Source organism: Pestalotiopsis fici (genome assembly GCF_000516985.1).
Source record: "Pestalotiopsis fici W106-1 unplaced genomic scaffold PFICI_Scf_2, whole genome shotgun sequence".
Classification (NCBI taxonomy): domain Eukaryota; kingdom Fungi; phylum Ascomycota; class Sordariomycetes; order Amphisphaeriales; family Sporocadaceae; genus Pestalotiopsis; species Pestalotiopsis fici.
The window spans coordinates 131,949-159,662 of NW_006917092.1; the positions used below are offsets into that span (position 1 = coordinate 131,949).

General features: G+C 48.6%; 13 protein-coding genes across 13 annotated transcripts; 7 read left to right on the forward strand and 6 right to left on the reverse strand.

Annotated features, from left to right (window-relative positions):
• Nucleotides 1–669: 669 nt before the first annotated feature.
• Nucleotides 670–1,623, forward strand: PFICI_02158 (uncharacterized protein; the record flags this gene model as incomplete). The annotated part of the gene is made up of 2 exons (XM_007830739.1): nucleotides 670–831; nucleotides 895–1,623. The coding sequence occupies 2 exons, from the start codon at nucleotides 670–672 to the stop codon at nucleotides 1,621–1,623; spliced, it is 891 nt and encodes a 296-aa protein (XP_007828930.1).
• A 110-nt stretch (nucleotides 1,624–1,733) lies between these two features.
• PFICI_02159 (uncharacterized protein) lies at nucleotides 1,734–4,281 on the reverse strand (the record flags this gene model as incomplete). The annotated part of the gene is made up of 9 exons (XM_007830740.1): nucleotides 1,734–2,124; nucleotides 2,168–2,270; nucleotides 2,324–2,513; nucleotides 2,564–2,627; nucleotides 2,677–2,927; nucleotides 3,191–3,431; nucleotides 3,487–3,593; nucleotides 3,656–4,217; nucleotides 4,268–4,281. The coding sequence occupies 9 exons, from the start codon at nucleotides 4,279–4,281 to the stop codon at nucleotides 1,734–1,736; spliced, it is 1,923 nt and encodes a 640-aa protein (XP_007828931.1).
• Nucleotides 4,282–5,715: 1,434 nt separating this feature from the next.
• PFICI_02160 (uncharacterized protein) lies at nucleotides 5,716–7,786 on the reverse strand (the record flags this gene model as incomplete). Its single annotated transcript, XM_007830741.1, has 6 exons — nucleotides 5,716–5,839; nucleotides 5,899–6,224; nucleotides 6,294–6,976; nucleotides 7,029–7,284; nucleotides 7,342–7,443; nucleotides 7,520–7,786. 6 exons carry the CDS (start codon nucleotides 7,784–7,786, stop codon nucleotides 5,716–5,718), a joined length of 1,758 nt encoding a protein of 585 aa, XP_007828932.1.
• Nucleotides 7,787–8,509: 723 nt separating this feature from the next.
• Nucleotides 8,510–9,767, forward strand: PFICI_02161 (uncharacterized protein; the record flags this gene model as incomplete). The annotated part of the gene is made up of 2 exons (XM_007830742.1): nucleotides 8,510–8,881; nucleotides 8,937–9,767. 2 exons carry the CDS (start codon nucleotides 8,510–8,512, stop codon nucleotides 9,765–9,767), a joined length of 1,203 nt encoding a protein of 400 aa, XP_007828933.1.
• Nucleotides 9,768–10,189: 422 nt separating this feature from the next.
• Nucleotides 10,190–11,189, forward strand: PFICI_02162 (uncharacterized protein; the record flags this gene model as incomplete). Its single annotated transcript, XM_007830743.1, has 4 exons — nucleotides 10,190–10,611; nucleotides 10,667–10,699; nucleotides 10,753–10,948; nucleotides 11,004–11,189. The coding sequence occupies 4 exons, from the start codon at nucleotides 10,190–10,192 to the stop codon at nucleotides 11,187–11,189; spliced, it is 837 nt and encodes a 278-aa protein (XP_007828934.1).
• A 169-nt stretch (nucleotides 11,190–11,358) lies between these two features.
• PFICI_02163 (uncharacterized protein) lies at nucleotides 11,359–13,041 on the reverse strand (the record flags this gene model as incomplete). The annotated part of the gene is made up of 4 exons (XM_007830744.1): nucleotides 11,359–12,212; nucleotides 12,264–12,588; nucleotides 12,670–12,880; nucleotides 12,944–13,041. The coding sequence occupies 4 exons, from the start codon at nucleotides 13,039–13,041 to the stop codon at nucleotides 11,359–11,361; spliced, it is 1,488 nt and encodes a 495-aa protein (XP_007828935.1).
• A 1,425-nt stretch (nucleotides 13,042–14,466) lies between these two features.
• On the reverse strand, nucleotides 14,467–15,306 carry PFICI_02164 (uncharacterized protein; the record flags this gene model as incomplete). The annotated part of the gene is made up of 1 exon (XM_007830745.1): nucleotides 14,467–15,306. One exon carries the CDS (start codon nucleotides 15,304–15,306, stop codon nucleotides 14,467–14,469), a length of 840 nt encoding a protein of 279 aa, XP_007828936.1.
• Nucleotides 15,307–16,116: 810 nt separating this feature from the next.
• Nucleotides 16,117–17,995, forward strand: PFICI_02165 (uncharacterized protein; the record flags this gene model as incomplete). The annotated part of the gene is made up of 7 exons (XM_007830746.1): nucleotides 16,117–16,334; nucleotides 16,442–16,549; nucleotides 16,656–16,708; nucleotides 16,802–16,961; nucleotides 17,100–17,218; nucleotides 17,296–17,689; nucleotides 17,782–17,995. The coding sequence occupies 7 exons, from the start codon at nucleotides 16,117–16,119 to the stop codon at nucleotides 17,993–17,995; spliced, it is 1,266 nt and encodes a 421-aa protein (XP_007828937.1).
• Nucleotides 17,996–18,079: 84 nt separating this feature from the next.
• On the forward strand, nucleotides 18,080–18,454 carry PFICI_02166 (uncharacterized protein; the record flags this gene model as incomplete). Its single annotated transcript, XM_007830747.1, has 2 exons — nucleotides 18,080–18,106; nucleotides 18,179–18,454. The coding sequence occupies 2 exons, from the start codon at nucleotides 18,080–18,082 to the stop codon at nucleotides 18,452–18,454; spliced, it is 303 nt and encodes a 100-aa protein (XP_007828938.1).
• A 246-nt stretch (nucleotides 18,455–18,700) lies between these two features.
• On the reverse strand, nucleotides 18,701–20,813 carry PFICI_02167 (uncharacterized protein; the record flags this gene model as incomplete). The annotated part of the gene is made up of 7 exons (XM_007830748.1): nucleotides 18,701–19,033; nucleotides 19,083–19,417; nucleotides 19,473–19,635; nucleotides 19,685–19,942; nucleotides 20,001–20,366; nucleotides 20,467–20,702; nucleotides 20,771–20,813. The coding sequence occupies 7 exons, from the start codon at nucleotides 20,811–20,813 to the stop codon at nucleotides 18,701–18,703; spliced, it is 1,734 nt and encodes a 577-aa protein (XP_007828939.1).
• Nucleotides 20,814–21,505: 692 nt separating this feature from the next.
• On the forward strand, nucleotides 21,506–22,966 carry PFICI_02168 (uncharacterized protein; the record flags this gene model as incomplete). Its single annotated transcript, XM_007830749.1, has 7 exons — nucleotides 21,506–21,568; nucleotides 21,610–21,688; nucleotides 21,741–21,811; nucleotides 21,870–21,935; nucleotides 22,002–22,179; nucleotides 22,278–22,625; nucleotides 22,704–22,966. 7 exons carry the CDS (start codon nucleotides 21,506–21,508, stop codon nucleotides 22,964–22,966), a joined length of 1,068 nt encoding a protein of 355 aa, XP_007828940.1.
• Nucleotides 22,967–23,031: 65 nt separating this feature from the next.
• On the reverse strand, nucleotides 23,032–24,703 carry PFICI_02169 (uncharacterized protein; the record flags this gene model as incomplete). The annotated part of the gene is made up of 2 exons (XM_007830750.1): nucleotides 23,032–24,496; nucleotides 24,546–24,703. The coding sequence occupies 2 exons, from the start codon at nucleotides 24,701–24,703 to the stop codon at nucleotides 23,032–23,034; spliced, it is 1,623 nt and encodes a 540-aa protein (XP_007828941.1).
• Nucleotides 24,704–25,469: 766 nt separating this feature from the next.
• On the forward strand, nucleotides 25,470–27,411 carry PFICI_02170 (uncharacterized protein; the record flags this gene model as incomplete). Its single annotated transcript, XM_007830751.1, has 3 exons — nucleotides 25,470–25,832; nucleotides 25,911–26,769; nucleotides 26,825–27,411. 3 exons carry the CDS (start codon nucleotides 25,470–25,472, stop codon nucleotides 27,409–27,411), a joined length of 1,809 nt encoding a protein of 602 aa, XP_007828942.1.
• Nucleotides 27,412–27,714: the final 303 nt, after the last annotated feature.

A 27,714-nucleotide genomic window follows, 5' to 3' on the forward strand; every position in this document is an offset into this window, starting at 1 on the left:
GTGGGTCTGTTACCTATAGAAATTACACTAGAAATTCATAGGTTGGCCAACAAAGACAAAAGACCTTCCTCGAGGAAATCTATCTCACTTGATGCGGCAAGCCATCAATGCATGCATCAGTATCGTATTGGATGATCACCTAGTACCTATTATGGAATACGAGTTGTTATGTGTATCAAGTGGCTTGAGCTAAATTGAGTGGACAGCACTGAGTGCCCCTAGAAATGATCTGGGGCATGTGGACAATAGCGGAGCTCCACCGCCGCTGCCGCTCTTCTTTCGCAAGCCACGTTCAGCCAACCTGTAATAGTGTAACCTGTAGGAAGTTCATCCCCTCTCTCAGGTGCCTGTTTGGATACAAAGGTTGAATATAGAATGCTCGCACTGGAAATGAAAACATTGATCAACATCAAAGCGAAGATTTACCTCGGACAGGGACAAGGTGTTACACTTGTTTGGTCTTAGCACTCTTAAATATTGCTGGCATCGCATTTGAAAATCGGAAGATAGAATTCTGAAAATTTCCTGCCTATAATTTGTTGGGAACCATGTCTTTACCAAGGATTGGATGGGTACGTTTCCTTTGGCAAGACAAATCGTGCCTGGATTTGCTCCTCCATAGAGACTGACGCGATCGAATAGTACGGCCTTGGGTCGATGGGCATCGGCATGGCCCTCAACCTCCAAAAGCACCTCACAGCTATCGGTTCTTCACCACTTGTATACAGCAACCGCACATTGGCAAGAGGCGATCCCCTCAAGGCCGAGGGCGCCAGCCCCGTTGATGACTTCAAGACGGTGGTCAAGTCGACTGACATTATTTTTACCATGGTATGTCGGTTTAGAAACCCTCAACCACTTTTTACGGGATACTGAACAGACGCGGCATGAAAGATCTCGGATGACAGCATCCTGGACGCTCTGGTAGAGGAAGCCACCTCGCTTGAGAACATCCAGGGTAAGCTGTTCATCGACACATCAACAGTGCATCCGTCAACAAGCTCCGCCGTAGCCAAGGCCCTGAAAGTCAAGGGCGCAGAGTTTATTGCTTCCCCCGTCTTTGGCGCAAGCCCCATGGCGGCAGCAGGCAAGCTCATCTTTGCCATGGCGGGTCCCCATGAGCAAATCACACGAGTATCACCATTCATTCAGGACGTGATGGGCCGCCAAATTATCAACATGGGCGCCGACGTCCAGAATTCAAGTTTACTCAAGATTTCGGGCAACATCTTTGTCATTGGCTTCCAAGAGTTGATTGCCGAGGCTCAAGTGTTCGCCGAGAAGACGGGTCTGGGAACAGGGCGCATGGAGGAGTTTATCGGCAGCATGTTTGGTCCCGTTCTCGAGAGTTATTCCAAGCGCATGACGTCCGGGGCCTGGGCGCCGCCGCTGGGCACGCCACCAGGTTTTGCCGTCAGTCTGGCGTCCAAGGATGCTCGCCACGCCCTAGCTATTGCTGAAGAAAAAGGGACGCAATTGCCTACACTGGCAACGGCCCTCAATCGTATGACCAAGGCCCGGGAATATGCCGGCGAGTCATTGGACAGCGCGTCCGTGTATGGCATTGCCAGAATGGAGGCGGGTCTCCCATTCTGGAGCGAGAACAGTAGACAGAGCAATTAATCAGATGCACACTTCAAATCAAAGTAGTTAATTAGAGACCTCATCCCAAGCCACAGTGAGCTGACGATATATGGGATGGAAATACCTCGTCTTGTTAATTTCTGCCTAGTTTATGCCATCATCCAATCACTAGTAGGTGTTGCGAATAGTGTATCCGTGAATCCGTCAGGCTCGTGAAGCTCCAGAGGCAGCATCATGTTAAAGTGAGACTGTGTGCCAGGTATGTTGACAGAGCAATTCGAAGCTGAAATCTGTGGCGCTTCAGGATCTGGTGGTAGCGAACCTCCAGCCATATCAGTCACCATGGAAGAAGCGCTATACTCTCCTTGGCCATCGTCATGGTGGTCAATTGCTCTGAGGGCCGCATGCAGGCCTGGACGGAGATTGGTGATTGCCCGCCGAGGTTCGTATTGGCCCTCTTCAATTGAGTCTAGTACCATTTGCTTGATTGACTCATAGACGTCTCGATACTTTCTTGCACCTGGCCATCGCTCCGTGATGCTGTGACACTGTTAGACATTATTCGTAGAGTCAGTGTAGGTACACTTGCATGTATAAAACAATGCTACAAGCATTCATGTCGTTGCTGGTGCTGATGCTGAAGACCTCCTTTGGTGCAGCCCAAGCGCAGTATATAAGTGTCAGGCCTAATGATGATTAGCAGAGCCTCACATCTTAATTCACTTGCACCGAAACATACCAGCCAGGAATATCGAGTGAAGAGCCATTACGCTGAATCCAACCGGAACAGACTGATGGAGCTTCTTGTAGGTTCTGCATACTCCTCCACAAGCTTCTGCGCATTTGATCAAATATTTCTTGTCCGACAATTCTGCAGACAGAATGACTGGATGCAGAAGGAAGCGAAGACATTTGTAGTAGTAAACCATCTGCAACACCGTCAGATGAAGATCCTGGCACGAGATCATAGTATACTTACATAATTGTCATATCCATCTACTATCATGGCTTCGGGGTTTGTAGATGCAGCATCTATGGGCATGCTATCTGAAGTTAGTATAGGCGCTCATTATACAACTATTCAATACTCACCTGGCTTTCCAGTCTTCAAGCTGCTGAATGAAACGCTCGACTTCAGCTTCCGTAGCAGGTGCGGATTGGTCGACCCGATAGATGGATTGTTGGATATTCGACTCCAACTTGCGCAATTTGCAGATGTAGATGAAGCCTGTCATGGATGTTGATTTAGGTGTGGGACTGTCTGGGGTTTCAACCGTGGCAGCCGCCGCTGCTTTCTCGAGTACTTCCATATCTTCGCAAGATTCATCAATGTCCAAAGGAAGCTAATACCAGGGTAAGCATTCCATTTCTATCAGTACGGGGGTGATTTGCACGAACAGGTACGTCGATATCTCGATCTGCAATGGCAAATGGCCTCCCCAGTATGATGGAAACCTGCCTGTCGAGGCAGTAGCATGTCCAAAAGACTCTCTTGCACATTTCATACTCGAGAGGCGGCCTCTTCTTTTGTGATTTTCTATGCAATCCAAGGTCCTTGATTCCTTTTGTAAGTGAAAGTGCATGTGAAGCCAGTTCGAAGACTCACAATACAGGTTCGCATGGCCAGACCCGTGTATGTCCATGCCCCAGGACCCCTTGGGGAGCGCAGGCTGAATATCGAGAGCAGAAGAAGGAATTGCACAGATCGTATGTCATGAAGCCGTAGAATATCGTCAAGGCTCTTGAGAGCTTGGTCGTAATGCTGCTCGGGAAAGAAATCTCCCGTCTCGCCAGTGGTCTCAAGAAACCTGCCGCCTATCGCATATATCAAATGCAAAACACTCGTGCTATATATGTTTAATTGGACACTGTGTGAATCTAATTGCAAAATACAATACTCACAAGAATGCGTCGGACAGAGTATGGCGCTCCGTATGCAGCAGGCGCACGAACGGGGTCTGTATGACTGGCCATCGGGTCGATATGTGGCGGACATAACCATAAAGTAGCTGCAAAATGTGAATCAGTCGTTGGAACGAGCCTTCGTTCATGACAGGCGGCAGCACGATACCTTTTCGGCAATTTCATGGGGTACTTGTGACAGCTCTAACCCAGCAGTCGTCGAAGCGGATGCAGTGTTTGCTGATTTGGGGCTCAAATGCTCCCACCCCCTTTCCGTGGAGCCGTTGACATTGTACTCTCTCGCCTGGACTATCGAGCTAATCATTCGCCCCATGGTGATCTGGGAAGACGCCCCGATATAGCCTCCGGATGCTTCTATTGAGAGGTCGCGCAGGATCTCGACAACAGTGGTGACTGCCATTCTCTTTGGTAATGGCGATGACACATCGGACCTTGCATCCGTAGGTGCTGGGGAAGGCCGCCATCGTTTCCCTGGTGGCGCCTCAAAGGCGGAAGGCGACTGTGTATAGCAGCCGTCGTCGTCGGCTCGCTGCTTGCGTTTCTCTCCATGCGGGCCGAAACCTTCCCTTCGAAGAATAGATTCGAGCTCGGCAACTCGATCTTCTACCGCCTGAACTGCCTGGACAGATTTCTGTTGTTCTCGATGTATCATTGACTTTGGTGGGAGATACTCGCAAGTAGCACCAAAGTCTTGACAGTTGGCGCATGGCCTTTTCGTACTTGATTAGTATAGTTGATTATAATCTAGAAACTTTTGTACCTACTGTAATCCATTGCACTTGTAAATATAAGTCAGCAGTTGATTCAGTAGATATGGAAAAGTCGGGACGTATCTGTTTTCTAGTCTTGCAACGCTTGCAAGCTACAGCAACACGAGGCCGTTTAATGGGACGGGGTCTCGTCGCTGGCGTGGCGGCGCTGGCTGCTTCTGCCTGTACCGCGACTGCGACAGTCATGGTGCTGTTATGCTCGAGTTTCGACGGATTGGCAAGTTGGGCTTGTAAGGTTCTTGAAACTCTACTACTTCATATTCTACCAAAAAGTCGCCTTGGAGTTTGACAAATATCCGCCTCAGCAACGTCCACGGGGCCCCAACTACTCTTGTCGACTGCTCGCTGATGAATTAAAGACCGAAGATCGGCCATTTTGTCTCTTTTTCAGAACAAGTCGCTGCAACATGGTCCCCTACCTACCTAACGACCCCAAAGCTATGCCGTCAAAGGGCGGGCATCCTTGTTAGAGGTCGACTTTAGTGCCGAGAAAGCAAGCGTCATGTAATGTAATCCAAGTGCCTGGGACTGGTTGGCCAAAATGGACAAGGATGTGTGGCTTATTTCCGGCAGTATTGAATACGATAAGGCAAAAGTAACGGGGGAAAAGACAATCAAGCATATCAAAGAAATCCAATGTCGTACACAGTGAATGCCCCCTCCCTTCTCGTTCTCTCTCCAGAGTCCACGGTTGTCTGGGTCTCGAATCGGGGGCCTTATCAGACCAACGCTAAAATCGCGGCGACGTTGGGCGGGTTCAATCGCTAGACAGGGGACCGGTGGTGGCCGAACTGATATAGTCAGTCGCCAATCAGCTGCCGCGTACGCTGATTTTAGTGGCTTTGCTAGCACTATGGAAGCCAAAACCGCCCAGAATCTCGCCCGCGGAGGAGACCGACTTATCCTACACGACCAGTGCCAGAACTGATAAGGAGAGACCATCGAGTCATTTTTGGACACAAGTTCATGAAATTGCCCACGGCAAGACAAGTGGTTCAATGGGCCAATCTACTGTCCCGTATGTATCTCTTTAAGCAAGACTATCGAATCAGCTTGTAAGCTCTGCACTCCCCCATTGACATCCACCATCAAAATTTGGGCTTATATGGGTCAGGAGGCAACCTGTGCTAGTATAGCATCATCCAGCGATGAAGCAGGCAACAATGGGTATACAAACTGATGAATACTTCAACACTGCCGGCCGTAAGGCTGCTGTCCCAACACGGTACAAGATAGCGATCGTCGTATTTTCGTCAGTCTTCAGATTTTCCCCTTCATCAGGAATTGTACAGGCATATCGACTAGCCGGCATCTGATAAACTCGGCCAAAAACCTAGGAGCTTGCATTAGCCTTGACCTGTCAAAGAATCAACTGCACGAGTGATTGTGTGTATTGGAGCAGTCTTTGGGGCGCTCGCCATTGAACGGTTGATACGACTCACTTTCCAAGAACATCGTAGGTTGCATTAGCAGTAACGCCACGGTCGAGAAAGTCTTTGACGAGGAAATGGACAGCCCACAGATTGGGAAATTCCATACGGTCAATGGTTTGCCCTTGGTATCTGCAGTTCCGACTTTAGCACAAGTAATCCATTCAAGCGTTGGTAGTTGCAGTACTCACTCCTCTCCCATCAACTCGGTAAAGGTGTTGGTCGTGAGGAATGATTGCAGCCATGGCCACTCATTCTCGTCTCGGACAAAGAATCCCACATTGCAGTTTGACCCCTTATCCCCCGCTCTTCCGAGGACGCGGTACCCAAAGGGAACTTGGACAGTGGGCCCAAATGTCTCTAGAGGGATGGGATTTGCTGTCTCGTATGATGGCTGGATTTCGGGATGCTCGATAGTAATGTCAGGTGGAGGTATGCTGATTGTCTTTTGTGCCGGGTTTGAGAAATGAACTTTGATTGTAGGCTGAGCAATAAGGGTAGGAAAATATTCTTGGTACTATTTTTATGTCAGTTGAACCTTTCACAGGACGTTCATAGCTTCATGGCACGGAAAGACAAGACTTACAGCTAGAGGGGTGGCAGTCCGCTTGTCCGGATGGAATGTTGCAGCGGGAAAACTTGACATGATAATGTCAAACGCGGGTCGAGCAAAGTTCTCGTCTGACAAGTCCTCCTTGTTCTTTGCCTGTACCAGCAATCTCAAGTCCACGGTGGCAGCGTTCATGTTGGTCGGATTCTTGGGGACAGAGCCATATGTGGTTAAGCTGAATGTAGTGAATCTCTTGAGTCTCTCCTCCCCGAATGATGCCTTCATCTGAATCTCGAGCATTTTCACCTTTTCGGTTATGTCAAGACCGACCAGAGCCCAGTGGACCTCGGCCTTGTAGCCTCCGAGAGCTGTCAAGCCGACTTTTGTGGTTCTCGGTGGTGGCCTGCCAGTGATTCCCGACAGTCTGACTCGATCCTTGCCAATTTGTTCGAATTTCGCCTGCTCTATTACCGCTGTCACGTCAGAATTGAGATACCACTTGCCCTGTATCTCATAGAGGAGCTGCTCCTTGCATGTTTCAATATTGACCATGCCGCCAGTGCCCCCGGGTTTCGTGATGACAACATCCCCGTCTGGTCCAATCTCAGCAATCGGATAGCCCAAATCGTCCAAATGATCCCAGTCCAGGCTCTTGAAGCCAGTATAGTTGCCGCCAGTCACGTAAGTCGAACACTCGATGAGATGACCGGCGATGAGTGCTACCACAGCAGTCAGTCAGTCATGTTTTTTGTGCTTAGTGTGCACGCTTACATCTTGCAAGTTGGTCAAAATCCGATCGACTCCAGTCATGAAACCATGCAGCGCTTCCAACAATGGGTGCCGCGTCTGCAACTCTGCCACAGATGACAATGTCCGCCCCAGATCTGAAAGCCTCGGCGATACCCATGCCTCCGAGATAGCATTGTGCGAATAGAGGCGTGTACTCCCATTCGTCTAGCATCTCACCAGTGGAAATATGCTTGAACTTGGTGCCGTTTTCCCGTTGTGCTTGAACTTGGTCCATGACCTACATTATTTTGAATATCAGAGCGAAGATGAATCTTAAGTGATAGTGGTTTCTTACAAGGTCACCTTCCACCCACGCGACTACCAGATCCAATTGTTTTTCCTCTACCATCTTGACGACGACGTCAAACAAGTCTTTTGCGGCCACTGTGCCACCGTTCTAGGATATACCAGGTGAGCCAAATGTCATTGTGATAAATCCCCTTAAACACCACTCAATCGGTCAAGAAGCTTACTGCAGCCAATTTGATTTTGCGTCTCGCTAGATGCTCAAGGGCTGGCTCCAGAGCCTCGAGAAAAGTCTCTTCATAGCCAACTCCAAGACCGTTGGCGACACTGTAGGCTCGGCTAGGCATGTTCAGCTCGGACATCCAATCGCCCACAAACACATCCACGGGCTCATCCGAGGCCGCGTAGAGCGCAAGAACATCTCGCCGGTCTGCTGGTGAGCCACTGATGTTCATGATACGGCAAGGTCGCCGCTGTGTATTGATGGAAGCCATTTTCAACGTGATGCAAGAGGCGAAATCAATCAGGAAATCATGTGCAAAACAAGTCTATTGATCAATAACTCAATGCTCAATTGCCTATGAACTCTGTTGCAGTTTTTGACTTTCAAAATGTTTTGAAAGAATATCGAGCAATCACTTGCCGACGGATAAGAGTATGCGATGGAACGACGCATTCATTCCATTGCGCCCGTTACTGTTGTTGCAGAAATTGGGGGATGAAACAAATGAAATGAACTCTCTGCTGCAGCCTGCTGTTCTAGGATTAGATACGCCAAGCAGAAGTGGATTTGTCAGTGTGGATCACTCGCAGGTGCAAATGGTTGGTGATGCGTCGGATCAGCGCCGATGTTTTCCCTCCGACGGCCGATAGTCGAGGGAGCCGACGGATGGTGCAATCTCATGCAATCTTGTCGTGACCACGGAGCGCCACACCTCCCACCACCAAATAGCCTAGAGCTGCGAGCTACGGGCGCAATGATAGGACAAGATGCCCTCCTGGGTGGATTAACGACGTCGGTGTTTATGTTCTAATCCGTGAGCCGTAGCCGGCCACCTCTGGGATCTGGGATCTGGGAGCTATGTGCCATCGACATCATAACCTCCAATGCCCAGCTTTACTTTTCTCACCTGAAAAATATCAATGACTTGAGCATAACTAGGCAGTGTGCCGTTGCAGCTTTCTTGTGGACAATCGTCGAGACACAACTGCTCAAAATGTCCGAGGTTCGGTCTGCACATGTCTACAAGAGTCGCAACTCGTGGAAAACAGTTCGCACTCTTTTGCGCAAGCTCAAATCAAACGGCACATCAAAGAGTCAAAGAAGATCTTCAGACATCGTCCTTGATGTAGGGAAGGGCTCGGTTTCCACATCCGAGGGGTCTGTTGCATCGTCGGCTGCCGAAATTCTTCCCCAGGTCCAAAAAGCACTCGTCGTGGCAGAAAAGGGGAAATATGAGATCAGACATGATTTTCCCATGCCCACAATTGGTGACGACGAGATCATGATTCGGGGTCGCTATGTCGGTTTGAACCCAATCGACTGGAAATCGGTCGACTTCAATTTCTGCCTCCCGCAATTCCCATGGGTATGTCGCTCGTCCATGCAAGTAATGGTCCAATAAGCTGCTGACAAATCGAAAGGTGACTGGTAGAGAGATGTCTGGTGTGGTAGCTCAAGTCGGCAAAACTGTCTCTGGGTTCCAACAAGGAGAAAGAGTTTGGACAAGTACATACTATAGGGATGTCCGCGCCGGCTGTTTCCAAGAATACGTTGTTGTACCATCACATACCGTGCTTCCCATTCCAAGCACCGTTCCGTTCGAGGCCGCCGCCTGTCTCGGCGTGGCTGCCCTCACCGCAGGCATGTCGCTCTGGAAATGGTTGGATATTCCCACACCCTCTACCAGAACGGAGCCAACCGAAGACCAATGGTTATTAATCTGGGGAGGGTCGACAGTGACTGGGCAATTTGCAACCCAGTTTGCCGTCCATAGTGGTGTCAAGGTCATTACAGTAAATTCTGGAGAGACCAAAACCCTTTCGGAAAGCCTCGGAGCGACGCACGTCGTCGTTCGTGATGGAAAGTCGGAAGAGGATTTGGTCGAGGAGATTCGGAGTGTTACTAGCGGTAACATTACCCGAGCAATTGATCTCGTCGGGACCAAGACCGCTGCATTGTGCTTGAAGGCCGTTTCGACAGAGCAGCCAGTCCAATTTGCACCGCTTGCGATGATGTCGGGCTCGCAGCAAGTGCCAGAAAATGTCGTCGTGCACACGGTCGAAATGAAGCAATTCGTTCTCGACAAGACGAATGTTTGCTACACGGAGGAGCTCGGAAAGCTGCTTGAGAGCGGGAAGATTGTTCTGCCTTCACTACATCTCATCGAGGGCGGCTTGGAAGTTGTCGAAGAGAGTCTTGACATGTTGAAAAAGGGCAATATGAAGGGCAAGAAAATGGTGGTTTGCTTGTAACCATAGAATGGCAAAGTTAGCATTTGAACGGGGAGGGCGGCTGCACTGATTGGTATCAACATTGATAGGCGTTGGCAAAACATTAGAAGCATAATAGAAGTAAAGATTAAACATTCATCAGCTCAAAATTAGGTGAATGGGTCAATATTAAAGATTCCTATGCTTGCGACACGGTCGATGATCGTACGACCTACCGGGGAGGCCCGCTTCCCTTTTGAAGCACTTGATGCGCGTTGCGGTAACTCCCTATAACGTTGCTAGGGCGTGGGGCATTCCACTGCTCTGGATCCCGAAGCCGACGACACATCCCGACGATCCGACAGGATAGAATCATATACATGCAGACATATAGTCTGACAAGACCATTAACGGTTCAAGCACAATTTAATCAGAAAATTACCAATAATCCTTAATCAGCAAATATGCCACTAATCAACATTCGCAAAGCCTATGCCGACTCCTCCTATGGTCAAGTGCACTACCGATACGCCCTACCTTCAGTAGTCACTGGTGACGCGTTGGTGTTTCTGCACAAATCAGCCTCATCTTCAGTATCATACACAAAACTGATACAACATTACTGTGGCAAAGGACATACATGTTATGCATTAGATATGCCCGGCTTTGGCGGTTCATTCGACCCCGATCCAGCCACAATAGAGGAGATATTGAGCAAGGGAACCCGATGGTATGTAGACTTGTTCAAAACTGTCCTTGCCAGCCTGGGAATTGTGAGCGGTTTCCATATCATTGGTCATCACTCGGGGGCAAGTTTGGCTACTGAAATGGCTGCCATGTACCCCGATGATGTGAAGAGTATCTGTCTCGTGGGTGCTAGCATCATGTAAGTCCCCAAATGACCGACTTGATAAGAATTCCGATAATGAGACATGTCATAGGAGCGCGGAAGAGCGAGCCAAAATGAAAGAAAAGTCAGTCAATATATGATGCACATGTTTGAGTCTTCAAATTGACAGATTGGCAGGTTCTTCGCCCCCTTCAACCAGCCTGTACCAGATGGATCGCATCTCCTAAAGACATGGGATTACTTGAGAGGTATGGGTGTTGGCGACGATCTCGACCTGTACCAGCGCGAGGCTATCGACCACGTCAGAGCATGGAAAGGTCGCAACCAGATATACGGAGCCTTATGGGATCAAGACAAGGAAAGGTACTTCAAGGTTAGTTATAAAATCCCAACCAGCCGGAGAAGATTGGTACTGACGAGTGGAAAAGATGGTCAAGTGCCCGATAGTGGTCATGTGCGCTAGAGACGATGTGCTCTGGGCTCATGCTGAGAATGTCAAGATGCATAGAGATGATGTACCACTCATTGAAATCAAAGGGGCTAATTTCTCACTGGATCGGGATGCCGAGGGAATCATCAAGAGCTGGACGCCTTTGGTCGAAAAGGCTACATGATGTGCGGGAAAAATCAAATAATTGGGCATGATTGGCAATGCTTGTCACTACATTGCGCATAGCCTACAAACTTGTACCTGACATGTTACTATCAAATGCATACAATGATTCGCCTTGAGGGGGCTACCGTGAGCGTATTTAATTTGAAGAAGTACAATTCATTTCCTGCCTATTCAACATTGGTGGGATCTTGCGCTGCGTGGGCCGCCCTCAACTTCTCAATCGACTCGCCCTCAAAGCCAGATCCCCACTTGAATTTGTGCCCATAGTGATCCTCTGGCAATTCCTTTTGTCCTGGATTCGAATAAAGGTTCTCTCTCAAGCTGCCGCCCTCAACTTCATAATCTTCCCACATCAGTCCTCGCCTCATCAACTCAGGTACAAGAAGTTCGACAACGTCTTCCTGGCTGCCTGGTGTTGTGATGTAGGCAATGTTGAAGCCATCTACGTCCGCCTCGTCAATCCAACGTTCAAACTCGTCCGCGACGACCTCGGGCGTGCCAATGGGAAGAGGATGAAAACCTCCCAGTGCCATTTTCTCTCCAAGCTTCCGAGGGGTCCATGGCTCGCTACTGCCTGTGGCCTTGTTGAAGTTCTCCAAAAAGGTATGCACAGCTGCATCACCGGGTGCATCCTTGAGCTCAAATACATCATCTAATGGAAAGCGAGCCAAGTCAATTCCAGTATATCCAGAGAATTGTGCAAGTCCGCCCACTATATCCGCATTCTCCTTGGCGACTTCATATTTGGCTTGGGCCTCTTCGTTAGTTTGGCCCAGTATGCAGGAAATTCCGACAAAGAACTTGAGCGACTTGGGGTCTCGACCTCTTGCGGCCGCGGCAGCTCGGATGGACGCAATCGAACCTTTGGTCTGCGCAGGAACCAGGCCCCCAACGTAGATTGCCTCGGCATGTTTTGCGGCGAATGCACTACCTGCCTTGGAGGTCCCGGCTTGGAATATCACCGGAGTGCGCTGAGGAGAAGGGTGAAGAGGACCGAGAGCAGACGCACTCAAGTATTTCCCTAAAAGAATGTAAGCACAGGTCTGAGGGGTGGTTTGCATTTGACTTATACCCTTGTGCTCAATCTTTTTCACTTTTGCTGGGTCAAAGGCCGTGCGTGTTGCCTTGTCGAAGATTGCAGAGCCATCTGCCCATGAACTCTCCCAAAATTTGTACATGATATCCATGAATTCATCCGCGACTGCGTATCGCTCATCGTGAGGGACGACATCATCGTGGCCGAGAGCTTGGGCGGCGCTTTTACTCCAGCTGGTAACGACATTCCAGGCAACACGGCCATTCGTGAGATGATCCAGTGATGAGAAAGTCCTTGCCAGCGCGTATGGAGTCATGTAGCTAGTGCTTGCAGTGACACCAAAGCCAACAGTCTTGGTCGCCTTCATCCACAGTCAGCAAATCTCAAGACCAGCCTGCGCCGGCCGATATTCAAAATCCATGCCGTTAGATTGAATGCTTACCGCCGCCATTGCAGGTATGAGAGTGAAAGGGTCGAGAGTGGCTGTATGAGCCCCAGCTCGCAGCATGTAATCAGAACTCCCTCCATATATGTCATGGGTGTTGTAACTGTCCGCGAGGAAAATGAATGAGATCTTGCCCTTTTCAGCGAGCTTGGCAAGGTTGATCCAATAACTCAGTGTGTCTTTTGTTGTCCCTTGGTCGCCCTCACCTCTACACATCATTACTTAGCCGTAGCTGATATGAAAAGCTAGGTCTTGGAGAACAACGACTTACCGCCACTGACCAGGAGACATATGAGAGCCCGTGCAGCCATGGTCAAAGAAGTTGAGGTAGATGCGCTTCTTCGAGGTCGATGTAGTTGGCGTAGACATGATTATTGATGGATGGAGACCAAACTGATTCTTGTTTAGGTTCTGCCTAGAGGATTCAGCAGCATGCGCAGTACTTATGAACTTCAACAATCTCACCATCACTCCGCATCATGACCTCGAGTTGAATGGAAAGCATTCCGACGTATGTTGCGAACCTCCCGAAAATGTGGGGTAGTCAGAACAGATTCATGGAAAACAGAAAGTAATATCATATTCTGCCTTACCATGTTCTATTGGTTGGACTTGATGATATGATGGCTGAGCCCAAGGCTTGATGCATGATAGCATGACAAGGCCTACACGGCGACAGGGTCGGAAGTTGAGCCGTCGGAAGTACATTGGCGCTGGTGGGAGGCAACATATATTCTGCTGGTGCTCATTAGCTACTGGACGTGTCATGGATTATATACAATATTGTAACCCATTCTTACATTCAATCGAACAGGCATTGGTCATTTAAAACCAAGCGTATTGTTTTCATACATTGATTGAATATTGGAAGACGTTCGGGGTTCTCTGGGAGCATGGTCAAGTTTAGTGTTTGATCCCTAAGTCTCCCAGTGCCTCTCCCCGCCAGATGGTGCAACGGCCACTGACTCCAGTGGTTCTCTAGGAGCGTTTCGGAGCTTGCGTGCGCTACCTTTAGGTACATAGGTAGGTATCAAGGCAAAACTCTAATGCTTGTACCATCATGATCATTCGATCAATTAATTGCTTGTATAATACCAACACTTCAAAATTCTCTTGGATCGCTTTCTTTATGTAGTTATATTAAATATTTAGCTATCGCAAAGGCTCCCCCAATCATCTCTCTAGTATTTCATTATAGGCAGGATGTCTCTATCGTGAATTCTGCTAACAGATTCTGGACGCAGCAGGCTCTTATCCGTGTAAACAGGTAGGTACCGACTAGGTTAGGTAATCGGGCGGACTTGTATTCCTACATATGTATCATTCCATTTTACTTGGTCTGTAGTATTAAACTGTTGCGGGTGCAGAAGCCGGTTTATACTCAATTATCACATATCTGGTCCCTCGCACAGTCGGCTACCTACACCCAGTTGACTAGCCTTCCCACCAAAACTACATCCCGGCGGTGATAACACATCACAACTCATCCCGCGAGATTGAAAGTGGGAAAAAGATTAAAAAAAAAAAAAAAGAGAGTCATACTTCCGTGATTCTTATCGAAGAGAACCAAGTCTAATGGCCCAGAACGCTCATGGGAACTAGTAGGCATTGTCCCGTGGGCGTATCAAAGTTATTGATCACATCTTTGGACCAGGTCAACCACCATTCCCACCAGAGTGGAGCACTTCAGAGCAGTGTTACTACCAGACGTACATAGGTAGGTACATACATAGGTACTTTACTAATTCTATAACACTACAGGACAACCAACACAATCCGAAGTCAAGTATTCTCCTAAGCAGCTTTGACGACAATACAAGCCTCACTTAATGCGACTTGTAGTTTCTCGGCAATCGTTCTTGAGCCGGGGGTGTCTGCATGAAGGCATAGAGAATCTGCAGCAAGATCAATCCACTCGCCATCCTCCGCAAGAACACGGCCGCGTAGAATAATGGATATTGCTTGCTCCACGGCTTCTTTAGCATCCACGATCAGGGCGCCAGGCAGCTTGCGGTTGAGGATTCTGCCATTGATATCATACCGCCTATCTACATAGGCTTCTCGGATCACGCGAATGCCGCATCCGCAGGCAGCCTCAATCCCCTTACTTCCCGCAAAGATGACGAGGGCCATGCTACTGTCCACTTGAAGCATGGCGCGAGCCATTGTAATGGTCACTTCTGGTTTGTAGGCAACATCGAATGCGAGCGCGCCGTGGCATTTCACGGCCTGGATCTGAGTCCCCGCAGCCTTTGCCAAAGCGCAGACACTCCCCAATTGGGATACGAGCACAGAAAACAGTTGGTCATTGTCGAGATTGCTTGGTGTTACCTGACCGAATCCGAAAATATCTGGATAAGACGGGTGCGCCCCTATTGCTTTGCCCATGGCGACCAACTCGTGAATGGTTTGTGCCATGACCACAGCGTCGCCTGAGTGGCCACCACAAGCAACGTAGCCAGTTGACACTATGTTGAGCAGCGCCCCATCTTGTCGTGGTGTTGTATGCCGAGGGTGCAGCTGTAGACCGGCCGAGTTTTTCAATGTACCAAGGATGTCAAGACTCAAACCACATGGTGGAAGATAGAAAGATTCGCCGAGCTCGGTCGCCAGATCAACGGAACGCCGCGTCATTTTGCAAATCCGCTAGGATCTGAAAGAGATACGGGTTAGTCCTTTCGATCATTCAGAGGTGGAGGTTCGCTGACAGTTGAAACAAACAACAAATTAAACTTTTCCAGGATGGCGATGAGTCTATCGATGCAGAGGCGTGCGATGGTACGGCTTCTCTCTTGTGATCTTTCGAGAATCTTCACATGGGTAGAGGCAAAACTCACTGCCACGTGCCATAGGAAAACTGACATCCCAACACGGCCAATTTAGAATGAAATTCCATCGGAGATGCGGATCCTAACCCAGTCTCAATAGGTGGCATGATGTGTCCAGATCACAGACCCAACTACGCCAGTGATCATCTCGGAGTCTTTGAGCCAGGTATGCGCCGTGCAGCAAAGATCCACCTGGGTTTCGCTCATCGCCGGTGGACAAAAAAGTTGGTGTCGGTTGCCGCCCGTAATGTACTTTGTAGTAATAATCAGCTATACCCAATCTAGTTTCGTTTTGCTATCCCGCGCGTCTAGCACCACTGTCATGTTTATAATAACCACATCTCAACCATAAAAATGGATTGGCTTCGTCGGAGGTGAGCGACGACCTTCCGCCACAGCACAAGCGATCTATCGAGCATACTGATGTATTCCAAACATTATATAATAAAGCTATGAGACGACTAGTGTACCATTCGATGACTGAGTGTCCAGACATTGTTCAGGTTCGCCAAGGTCGAGTTGCCCGAAAACCCATAGTACCCTCTTTACCTTACTGCTTATTTCTTCCCGCCTGTTGAGCAATTGTTCAATATAGCGCGGCAAAAAGGCTAGTTCGATGGCGTCGCATTTGACTCAACCCGCGCCTAAGGCTGGCGAGACTGCCATCATAGAACCGAAGCCCGAATCTGCTATGTATATTGATGCATCACGGACGGAATTGTCGGTTGACTGGTCTGCAGCAGAAGAGCTGCGCGCCATCCGAAAGGTGGATTTCTTCATCCTGCCTCTCGTGATGATGGGATTCTTTAGCCTGCAGATTGATCGTGGCAACATGTAGGTCCCCAATATCTCTTTGGCTGAATCTTATTCCTCGGTCTTGTATTGATTCAATGTCACACTTGGTTCAGATGAGTTGGCTAATCTGCTCTTGCATTGATTAGATCTGCTGCATTGACAAGCGGCATGCGTACCGACCTTAATATCACACAGAACACCATAAGCAACGGCCAAACAATCCTTTATTTGTGCATCCTGCTCGGGGAGCTCCCGTACGTCCCATTCTCAAAAGTGAAAACTTGAGTCCTCATTTTGTCTTCTTGCCGGCCCCAATCTTGTGATGGATGCAGTCTAATCTTTGTCTTATACGCTTTGAAGATCAAATCTTGTTTTGCAGCGTGTCGGCGCCAAATTCTGGCTGCCTTGCCAGAGTAAGTGGTGGTTTTTCATGCCTGGTCCTACCCCTGCTCTACAGCCCTAAATATGATCTTGGTAGCCAGTATCATGTGCTAATTAGCCCTCAGTGATTGTATGGGAATTAGTAGCGACAATTCAGTGCGTCATCACAAACCAGACCGGTTTCTACGTGTGCCGAGCGTTCTTGGGACTTGCAGAGTCTGGTTTTATCCCTGGGGGTGTTTATTACATTTCGACCCTTTCTACTCGCCAAGAATTTGCTAAAAGGTAAAGTAATAAAAATAAACGCAAAACAGAAAGTGAAGCATGACAGATGCAGAGAAAGGAGGGGAGTCAACTGTCTTCAGAATTCCATCATGCTCTGTTCCTATGACTTGTACCTATCTATCGCTGACTTTTTAAAAGGGTCGGGTTATTCTGGATCGGAAATTACATCGGCAAGGGATGCAGTGGGCTTATTGCTGCCGGAGTTCTCTCTTTAGGAGACGTGAGAGGCTTTGCTACCTGGCAATGGCTGTTCTTTAGTATGTGCTCCTGTCCGACAAACGACCAATTTGACCCCTACTACCTATCTGTTTGGTGATGCTAATCAACCCGGCAGTTGAGGGCATGATGACATTGTTCATCGGTGTCCTTAACTTATTCTTTTTTCCTCGATCGACTGAAGATTCGAGAACACTCATTCCAGGCCTTTGCATCCTCACCAATCGACAAGAATATATTTTGACCACCCGATTACTGGTCGATAATCCCTCGAAGAAAGATGCCCAGAAAATAAAAATCTCGCTTCAAGATGTAGCCAAGGCTTTATCCAACTGGCGTATTTACTTGATTCTTGTTTTTGCCCTTGCGTGGACAGCGCCCGTTTCGACTCTTGAAACATACAATGCTCAGATCGTGACAAGTCTAGGCTTCAGTACAATCAAAGGCAATGCTTTGAGCAGCGTTGGCTATTGGGCTCAAATTCCGATCATCTTCATTTGTGGCTGGTTTGCGTAAGTTCAATCACGACCCGCTAGGCATATTATCCATCCAGTTACTATTCGAGACCTATCACAGACGTGGAGGCTCATTACTGATATTATAGTAGTGATCGATTCGATATACGGGGTGTGGTCATATTCTGTACCGCGATTCCATTCATTGCCTTTTCAGCAGCATTCTACTATTTAGAGACTCTGGATAATGTGTACATCTGGATAAAGTATGCCATCTTTCAGATGATGGTTGCCTTTACTGGGTCATCCTGTAAGGATCATATACCAATCATTGTTCAGTGTGCCAATGGCCTTGAAGCTTAACTCACTTTGCGTTTAGATTTGATGGGAATCGTTTGGGCGACCTTGAATTCACGAACGCCAACACAACGAAGCATTTATTCCGCAATGTATATCATATTTACAAATGCTGGGGTAAGTATTATCTCTTTTTTCTTAACATGAACGCAAAGCCGAATAGATCGGTTCTGACATGGTCGTTATTAGCAAGCAATCGTAGGCCAAATATTCCGTCAGAGTGATGCCCCAAAATATCTTCAGGGAATGATTGCTGTATTGTCTTTAGAATCAGTCGCTGCTTTCCTCGCGCTTATTGGTATTTTGGTCTTTTGGTACTCTAACGAGAAAGGATTAGGCGAGACAGGTCTTCCGGATTTGAGTGCCGAGATTATGTTGCCCGAAGAGCGCGGGACTGAGTCGAAAACGCCCAAGAGCACGGCTGGAACGGTAATTATTCATGCACCATTTAGATATGCACTTTAAAGTTGAATGCTGAATACAATCCAACGGCTTATGCATTGCTGTTCGTTGCGCCCCTCGCCAAGTGTTGCAACAGCAGATTCTCCAGTGAGCGCTTCAGAACTGTAATTGCTCGATAAACTTGGCTCGTACCATGATCATCATGGAAAGTTGCGATTAATCTTTTTCTTGTTCTGTTCAATTTCATTCGCTCCAGAAATAATACATTTGACAGATATAATGGCTGTCAATGATTTTGCAGCAACGATTTTACAACTTGGCACCTGCCTTTCTTCTCCTCTCCTTCTCTCTATCCCGGAGAAGTCTCCTCAGGATTTTGCCACTTGGGCTTTTGGGTATCTCGTCTAGAAATTCTACTCCGCCTGTGATTCTCTTGTAGTGCGATTTGTGATCTGCGACATGCTTCATGATGGCTTGCGCAACCTCCTCGTCTGGTTTGTTCTTGAATTCCGGCGACTTGACCACAAACGCCTTGGGAACCTCTCCGCTAGCATCGTCGGGGGTCTGAATGACTGCACAATCAGACACGGCGCTGTGTGCTAGAATATGTGCTTCAAGCTCCGCCGGGGCAACTTGGTGACCCTATGACAGTTAGCAGTCGTCTGTGAAACACATTCAAGCCGAAACATACCTTGACCTTGATCAGCTCCTTGATCCTGTCGACAATGACGAGATGCTCATTGCCTGCGGCTGACTTGGTGATCACACCCTCGTCTCCTGTCTTTACCCACCGACCATCCTTGTCGTGGATAAAGGTTTCCGTCGATGCCTTTTCGTTGTTCAAATATCCAAGCACTGCGGCAGGAGATTGCACCAGTATCTCTCCGGGTGAGTCGTGCTTGGTCACTTCGTTGCCCTCGAGGTCGACAATCTTGACTCGGACGCTGGGCAGCAGTGAGCCGGATGACTTGTTCAAAACGTCATGTTCGCTAGTAGAGCTGACAACAACCGCTGTCTCCGTCATACCTGTGCAAAGTCAGCAAATGCCATATTCAAGCTAGATGGGAAATGAAAGGCTTACCGTATGCCTGAGCAATGGTCCATTTGGGGTAAATCGCATTGAGCTCCTTGATGGTTTCCTCGCCCAGTGGTGCAGCTCCCGAGTATACGAATCTCACACTGCTCAAATCATACTTGCTACAGCAGTCCTTCATCTGGATCATGCGGATAACAATAGGCGGGACCTAAGAGGATTAGCAGGGCTATACGTGAAGGAAGGCCAAAAAGTCTTACAATGACGAGATGTTCGATTTTGAAGCGCTGAATCGCAGCAAGGTACGTCTCGAGCTCGAACTTGGGCAAGACAATAATCTCATCACCACGCCAAGGAGCCGTATGAGAAATGACGATGAGACCGTAAATGTGACTGAAGGGCATGAGGCCCAGTTCAACCTGGGTAAAAACTCCACGTTGTTTCCTAGCTACCGACTCATATGTAGCGTGTTGCAAGATGTTTGCAATGACATTTCTGTGTGAGATCATGACCGCTTTCTATTGACATTTAGTTTCCTATCGAGGCACATGAGTGTTGGCGTCGATTGTCACATACCGGTAATCCTGAAGTGCCACTAGAGTAGCAGAGGAAAGCAGGTTGTCGTGCACCTTGGCCTTCTGTCCATGACAAGGACTCGAGTTCTGGTAGATGGCTTCCTTCCGAAATGAGCTCTTCAATGCTCTGGAACGGAACTTTCTTCTCATTGCCCACCATGGGTATGATGAAGATTCTGTCATTTGGGATGCCGCTTGCCTTGGCGGCTTTGAGTGCCGTGTCCAAAAGTGGTACGCATGTGAAGAGGACTTGCGCCCCTGAGGATTTGAGCTGATGCGTAAGCTCAACATCTGTGTATGCTGCATTGGCAGGAGTAGCAATTCCCGAGAGTCTGTGGATGGAATATGCGACGGGAATATAATCAATCTACAAAATCCGTCAGCAGCGCACATTGTACCGGTAGGGCTGAATCAACCGGGTCTGGTCCCTCGTTGGGGGAGACTAATGCAGGTGATTGAAAACTTACCGTGTTCAACGAGAAGATACTAATAACCTTGTCCCAGCAGGTGCCCTCATTTGGCAGCCAAGCCATCTTCTTGCTGAGGGCCCTAGCGAGACATTCTGATCGCTGGAAAAAGTCATTGGTCGAGAACGACCGCCCAGTCAGGCCGCACGTGAAAGGGTTACGACTTTTCGAGATTGGACATCTTCCGTACTTTTCATTGCTCATAAACTCTGAGATTGTGATCGAGTCTGGGGGATCTGTGACGTCGTTGCTGTCAGCGCAAGGTTTGGCCGGATGCAACCTTGTGCGGGGATTTTGGACTAACCAATGGGGAGCTGTGGCACCCAACTTGGAGGATAAAACACCATCTTGCAAAGAAATCTGTCGACCTAAAATTTGTACTACAAGTGCAAAAGTTGAGACAGAGAACGGATCGTGGGATGAATTGTAGATTTGCAGCTTTTGAATTGATGACAGAAATGGAGCACAGATATGTTGAGATATCTATTATTCAATCAGGATGACTTACCGCGGGCGTGGGCGGTTGTCGGCTTATCAGTCATGGATCTGATGCTCGCAATTCCGCACACGATCGTGACCTAGAACGCCCAGGGCGGTGCCTGTTTTCTGTGGGTACTTTCAGATTCCGCACTTCATGACTCGTCACCCGCGGGTGAATGTTCCCCATGATCCGTTACCCCAGAATGCCCCCAAATGCCCCTACCGAGAGAATCGTCAGAGCTTCAACATTTGTCCGTCCACTCCACACACTAAGCCTGCACGGGACTACCGAGGAGTAGGGCGGACTTACCGACATCATGCTTTTCCTGCCCAGTTCCGTCCTCAGTCTCTGGCATGTCCACCACCATCGATGCTAGCACGACGCGGGGGCCGGGGCCATTCCCCAGCAATAAAAGAAGTGGAATCTTTGCATTGTGACGCCCAATAAATTGCCAGTTGATGCCAATCTCGTCGCACTATTTCCATTCAAGAACGGAATCATTCCGGATCCCCAGCATACCTAATTCACCAGTGCCCGGGGAAGCTCTCACTAGTCATCATGGAGTCGAAAATTCCACAGACCATGTTTGCATGGAGAAAGCACAGAGGAAATCCACAACCTGTAAGTTGGATTACCAAAAGGTGCAATGATTGGTCTAATAGAGTGAATGGGTCTGGGAAGAAGTGCCTGTTCCAACCACGCCTCCGACTGGCATCTTGTGCAAGATGCTTGCCTCTGGAGGTGAGCAAGACCAATAATCAGTGAGGGAAAAATAACACGCTGATGATTAAAGTCTGCCGATCCGATCATTCTTTGCTTACTCTGGAGAAGCAAGCCTCGTGGTTTCAAGAAAAATGGATAATGGTAATATTGGGCCTATGTCAAGCTATACCATGCTTTCCAAGGCTAATAATCTGGTCAGGGACATGAAGGCTGTGGACGAATCGTCCAAATTGGAGACGGGGTCAAGGACACAACACTTCAAGTGGTGAGCCAAAGCATCATATATTGAATTTGTGTATTAGTCAAGAAATCGGGCTGACCATTCTCCAAGGGCGATGTCGTCGCCTTGCACGCGGTCCCAGGATGTGCTATGCCAGACTGTCCAGAGTGCTCCCGAGATCTAAGTCAAATATGTGAAAGGGGACACCACTCTGGTATAGGACAGGACGGATTCTATGCTCCATATGCAGCCATTGACATCCGTAGTGCCGTCCTTGTGCCACCGCAAGGTATGGTGCACGCCAAGTCTACCCTCTGTCTAGGATTTTCTAGCGTTCCGCAATTGTGACTGGGGAGACTAGCGAGGCAGAGCACTGACATGAATCAGGTATTACTCCAGCAGAGGCGGCAGTAGCCACAGATGCAGTCACAACAGCATATCATGCTATCCACCGTCGGGCTGAAGTCAAAGCCACAGAAACATGTTTCTTGTTTGGACTTGGGGGCTTGGGATTTAATGCCCTGCAGATTGTCCACAACATTGGTGCAAGAGTTATCGTGTCCGACATCAAACAGGATTGTCTTGACGCAGCTGCAAAGCTCGGGATTCCAACGTCTGATATAGTGCCGCTTGGAAAATCCCCTCAAGAATTCGTACTCGAAAATGACTTGAAGATTGACACTGTGCTAGATTTTGTTGGAACGCATCAAACATTCGAAGATGCACAACAAATTGGTGGGTGATTGACTTTGTTCCCCCTTCTTCCACTTGAGCTTACGAAGAGTCCATCGCTAATGATAATTGACAAAACAGTTCGTCGTGGAGGAAAGCTCTTGTGCGTTGGAAGTCTTGATACTGAAAACACAATCCACATGAAAATTGGAACGAGGAAGAGACTGAGCTATATCTTCTCCTACGGCGGTCAAGTCCGAGATCTTAGAGAGGTGCTCCAACTGATTGCGAATGGAACCATCCGCCCTCAGGTCCAGCCTGCGAAGTTGAAAGACTTTCCTGATATACTACAAAAGCTGGAGGAGGGCAAAGTCGCAGCTCGTGTTGCTCTTATTCACGATTGAGCACATCAGACTTCAGTTGGTGTAGAGACTTGGCGCTAAATTGTCTATCGAAATATCTTAAGGCTTCAAGCAAGTACAAAATCAGAGTAGTGTCTCGACTTGACCTCGTCGCAGCGTTGTCTATATCCAGGAGCCGGGCCGTTGTACCTAGTCAGCGACCGCTTCTGCTTGTGCGACAAATTCTTGTTTACACCCGTCATCCATGAATCAACCTCATTGGCCAACAATCCTTTGCCACAATCTTCGACGTGTTGATACCACTTGTTCATGTTCTCTTGCGTGGCCTCCACGAACTGGATATTATTATTCATAGCATATTGGATAAAGTCGGCTGTCCAATTGACAGCATACTCGATGCTTCGCGGAATATTGCCGAACATTTGGTGAGGTCCCATGATCATAAACATGTTGGGGAAATCCTTGACTGTCAGTCCGAGAAAGGTCTGTATGCCGTGACTCCATGTTTCCCTGAGCTTTGTCCCATGAAGCCCCTCGAAATCGACGGCGTTGAAAGATCCAGTCACTGCATCAAATCCTGTTGCATAGATAATGACGTCAAATTCAATGTCTTCATCCTTCGTCTTGATGCCGGTTTCTGTGATCCGTTCTATGGGGTTTTCATTGACGTCCACAAGGCGGACATGAGGCTCGTTGAATGCCTCATAATATCCACTTTCCAAGGGGACTCGTCGGGTACCAAATCCATGATTTTTGGGGATCAACTTCTCCGCCGTGGCAGGATCCTTGATGCGTTGGCGGATTTTGTTGGCATGAAATTCGCTATATAGGCGATTGGCCTCGCGATCTGTGGCAATGTCCTTTGACACACCCAAGACTTTGGCAAAGCCTGGCAATTGGTACAGCTTTTCCCAATGCGCAAAGAGCTCCTCTTTTGAGATATCTGTGGTCTTTCGTGAGTCGCCAACGTGGATGAAGCAAGAGTATGACTGTAGACATTGTCGAAAGATTTCAGGATAGCGTGCCCTGATCTCCACCATCTCAGCGGGGCTGATCTTGGTGTTGCGCAATGGTGCCGTCCAATTGGGCGTTCGCTGGAAGACGGTCAAGCTTCCCACCGTCCTATAAATCTCTTGAATAGTCTGGATAGCTGTAGCACCGGTGCCAATGATGCCAACGCGTTTCCCCTCCAGACTGGAGTGGTTATCTGGCCATCTAGACGTGTGCCAAGATTGACCCTTGTAGTCGTTGACGCCGGGTATAGCGGGCAGGGTTGCCTGGTTGAGAATGCCCATTGCTGTTACTAGGTATCGGCTCTTGTATGTGTTGCCATTCTCATCCGTCAGTAGCCAGTGATTTCCAGGACTTTGGAAGTAGCCAGACTTGATCCTGGTGCTAAACTGCATGTCCTTTTTCAAGTCAAACTTTTTGGTGAGAAAGTGGATATAGCTCAGAGTTTCGGCTTGGGGTGCAAAATGCTCGGTCCAATCCCACTCGTCCAAAACCTCTTGCGAGAAAGAAAAAATATACGAGTAGCTTTCCGAATCGAATCGTGCACCTGGGTAATGATTCCTTTCCACACATATCAGCCACGCATCGAGAGACGGACGGAAATGCTCACCAATACCAAGTCCCACCTTCAGCTTCTCCTGCTTCCAGCAGCTTGACTCTGAGTCCCAGCGCTCGAATGCGCAAGAGTGAGTAGATGCCACTCAACCCACCGCCAATGATGAGGACATCGTAGTCCAAGCTTTCATTAGCTTTTTGAAATGCAGACATTGTTGAATTTACTGGATATCATTTCTCTGTACCTAGTCAGGATGTGGGATTGTTGAAAACGAAGGCATTCAGACACCTACATCTGCTTCAAGGCCTTGGTGATATACTTTGGCGGCTGGTGAGCACTGGAACCAAGCTCAGGCTATGCGTGACTGCGAGTACACATCTGGTGGCGCATGGCTTCGTGGCAATAGAAGCTAGCCGCCGCCCAGCTCCGGGTCATTATTCCCATCTCGATGCCCCAGAATCCAAGACTGATACCCCACAAGATCTCGGCTTCCCCACTGCCGAGCATTGAGATCTGCTGGCTAACCATACTTGGCATGCCGAATACGTTGGTTGGCATATACCGAAACGACTATGCCTTCGGTAAACGATTTCTGGCAATCGCCAGCGCTCAATCAGGAAACCAGATTTGTACAACGGGATTGATGTTCCCTTGCAAATCGATTCATCATGGATGCAGCATTGTGAGATGACGGAGATCCTCGGCCCATCACACAAATGTTTACCCGCACTGAAATCATAGCTCGCAAGATTGTCGTTCCAGTCGCCGAGTTGTTGTGCAGGATGGTGTTATATCAACAAGACTAGTTTCAGGAGCCAGTCTAAATATCAATCATCTAGTCAAGTTGATACCCCTTGTTGTGCCTTATCATAAGCATTGTTCTCGTCTGATCAAGGCGATATCAGTGGGGCAGTACGAACATCAAGCATGACGGCATTAGTAGAGACTCCATTGTCAGCCGAAGACGTGATGTCTACAATGCGACATGCTCCCGCATCTGATGGGGAAATCCCACGTCTCGAAGTGACGGATTTTGCAGACGTCTTTCGAAGTTCTCGGGCAGTGCATGCTATGCCGCCAGAAGTCCGCACGGGTGAACCAATAGCAGATGATCCATTCAAACTCTCCTCGGATTATGCGTATACGCCACGGAAACTGAAAGTATTCACCATTGGTGCCGGGTTCTCTGGCTTACTCATGGCGCATAAATTCCAGCACCGCTTTCCAGAAATGCGGGACATTGTCGACCATACAATATTCGAAGCTTTGCACGATGTTGGTGGGACTTGGCTCGTCAACAATTATCCGGGCGTCCAATGTGACGTTCCAGCGCATATATATGTACGTCGACTGAGATAATATTCTCACAATAAAAGCTTCCTTGGCCGCATAAGAAGAGCTAGGTACTGACGGAATTAGGCATTTCCGTTCGACCCAAACCCTGATTGGCGTCGCTTCTATGCCAGCGGTGCCGACATTCTTGACTACATTAAGAGAACTGTCAGGAAATGGAATCTGGATCGTGATCTTAAACTGAACACGAGAGTTGTCGGCGCGCAATGGCAGGAAGCCCTTGGACAATGGAAAGTCACCGTGGAACACGAGGGCACGCAAAGAGAAGAGTACTGTCATGTCCTGATTTCCAGCCAAGGGGTGCTTGTTCATGAAAACTGGCCCAGTGTCCCTGGCCTCCGAGATTTCAAGGGACAAATCACACACTCGGCGCGATGGGACCACAGTTACGACTACTCGAACAAGCGGATCGCAGTCATTGGAAATGGTTCGTCTGGAATCCAGATCGTACCCCAAATGACCAAGCTCCCAGGCACCACGGTCAAGAACTTCATCAGGGGCCCAGCTTGGGTGTACTATCGTGCTCCCCCATCCAAGCATCTTGGAAGGGACTTTGATGATCCCAACCCCGAGTACACAGAGGAAGAGAAGAAAAAGTTCCAGGACCCGGAACAACATCTCTTGCATCGCAAAGGCATCATCTCAAGAACCAACAAGTCATTCTACATCTTCATGAAGGGAGAAAATAATAAGGAAGGCATGAAACTAGCTGCGGCGCAGATGGCCGAGAAGTTGAATCACGACCTGGATCTGTGCCAAAAGCTGATACCCACGTGGGAGCTTGGCTGCCGGCGTATCACACCAGGACCTGGATACCTAGAATCATTCCTCCAGCCAAACTGCCACTTGACCAACAGTCCGATTACCAAGGTGACCGAAAATGCCATTCATACAGCCGATGGCGAGGCGTTTGAGTGCGACGTTCGTAAGTATATGTGACATCACCGAGTATCGATGTGCATAATGCTGACTATGACTAGTCATTTGCGCAACGGGATTTGACGTGTCGCACCGTCCACGATATCCCCTTGTTGGCTTGAACAAGGAGACGGATTTGCGAACGCAATGGGCTGACGATCCAGAGTCGTACATTTCCGTGGCCATTCCCGAGTATCCCAACTACTTCATGATGATGGGGCCCAATTGCCTTGGTGGTCACGGCTCACTGGTTGAATCCTTGAACTGGACCGGAGACTATTTCGTCAAGTGGATAAAGAAGATGGCGACCGAGGACATCAAGTACATTCATCCAAAGAAATCGGTGACCAAGGCTTTCATAAGGTACGGTGATGAAGTCCACAAGACGTTGGTCTGGACGGGCAACTGCAGCAGCTGGTACAAGCGAGGCAAGGTCAACGGCAGGGTGACGGCGTTGTTTGGTGGCAGTGCGCACCTCTTCCACCGGATGCTCAGCGAAATTCGCGCCGAGGATTTCGAAATCACCTACAACACCGCAAACCCCTTCAGATTCATGGGCAATGGGTTCACAGCGTTTGAGATGGATGAGAGTAGCGATCTCTCGTGGTATGTGGAGACAGCCGAGGTGCCCGAAAGTGGGATCGAGTGATGGAAGTAATCTAGAAGGAGATGCGGCATGCGGGATCATCAAGGTGAGATCATGACTTACATATCTAAAGCATATGCGAGCGAGCTGAACTCATATGCATTTTCACAAGCTAGATACTAGGTACCTAGATACATAGGTAGAAATTCGTGCCAGGGGAGGTGCGAAACAGGCTGACTCGGATCATATCGTGTCGTTTGAGGACTTTTTCCATCTTTTTGCAAATACTGACATGCATGAACAATCTTGTTCCAATGAAGTCGTTAGACTTAGACTTTGATGAAATCGAGCCGTTCAACTGTTCGG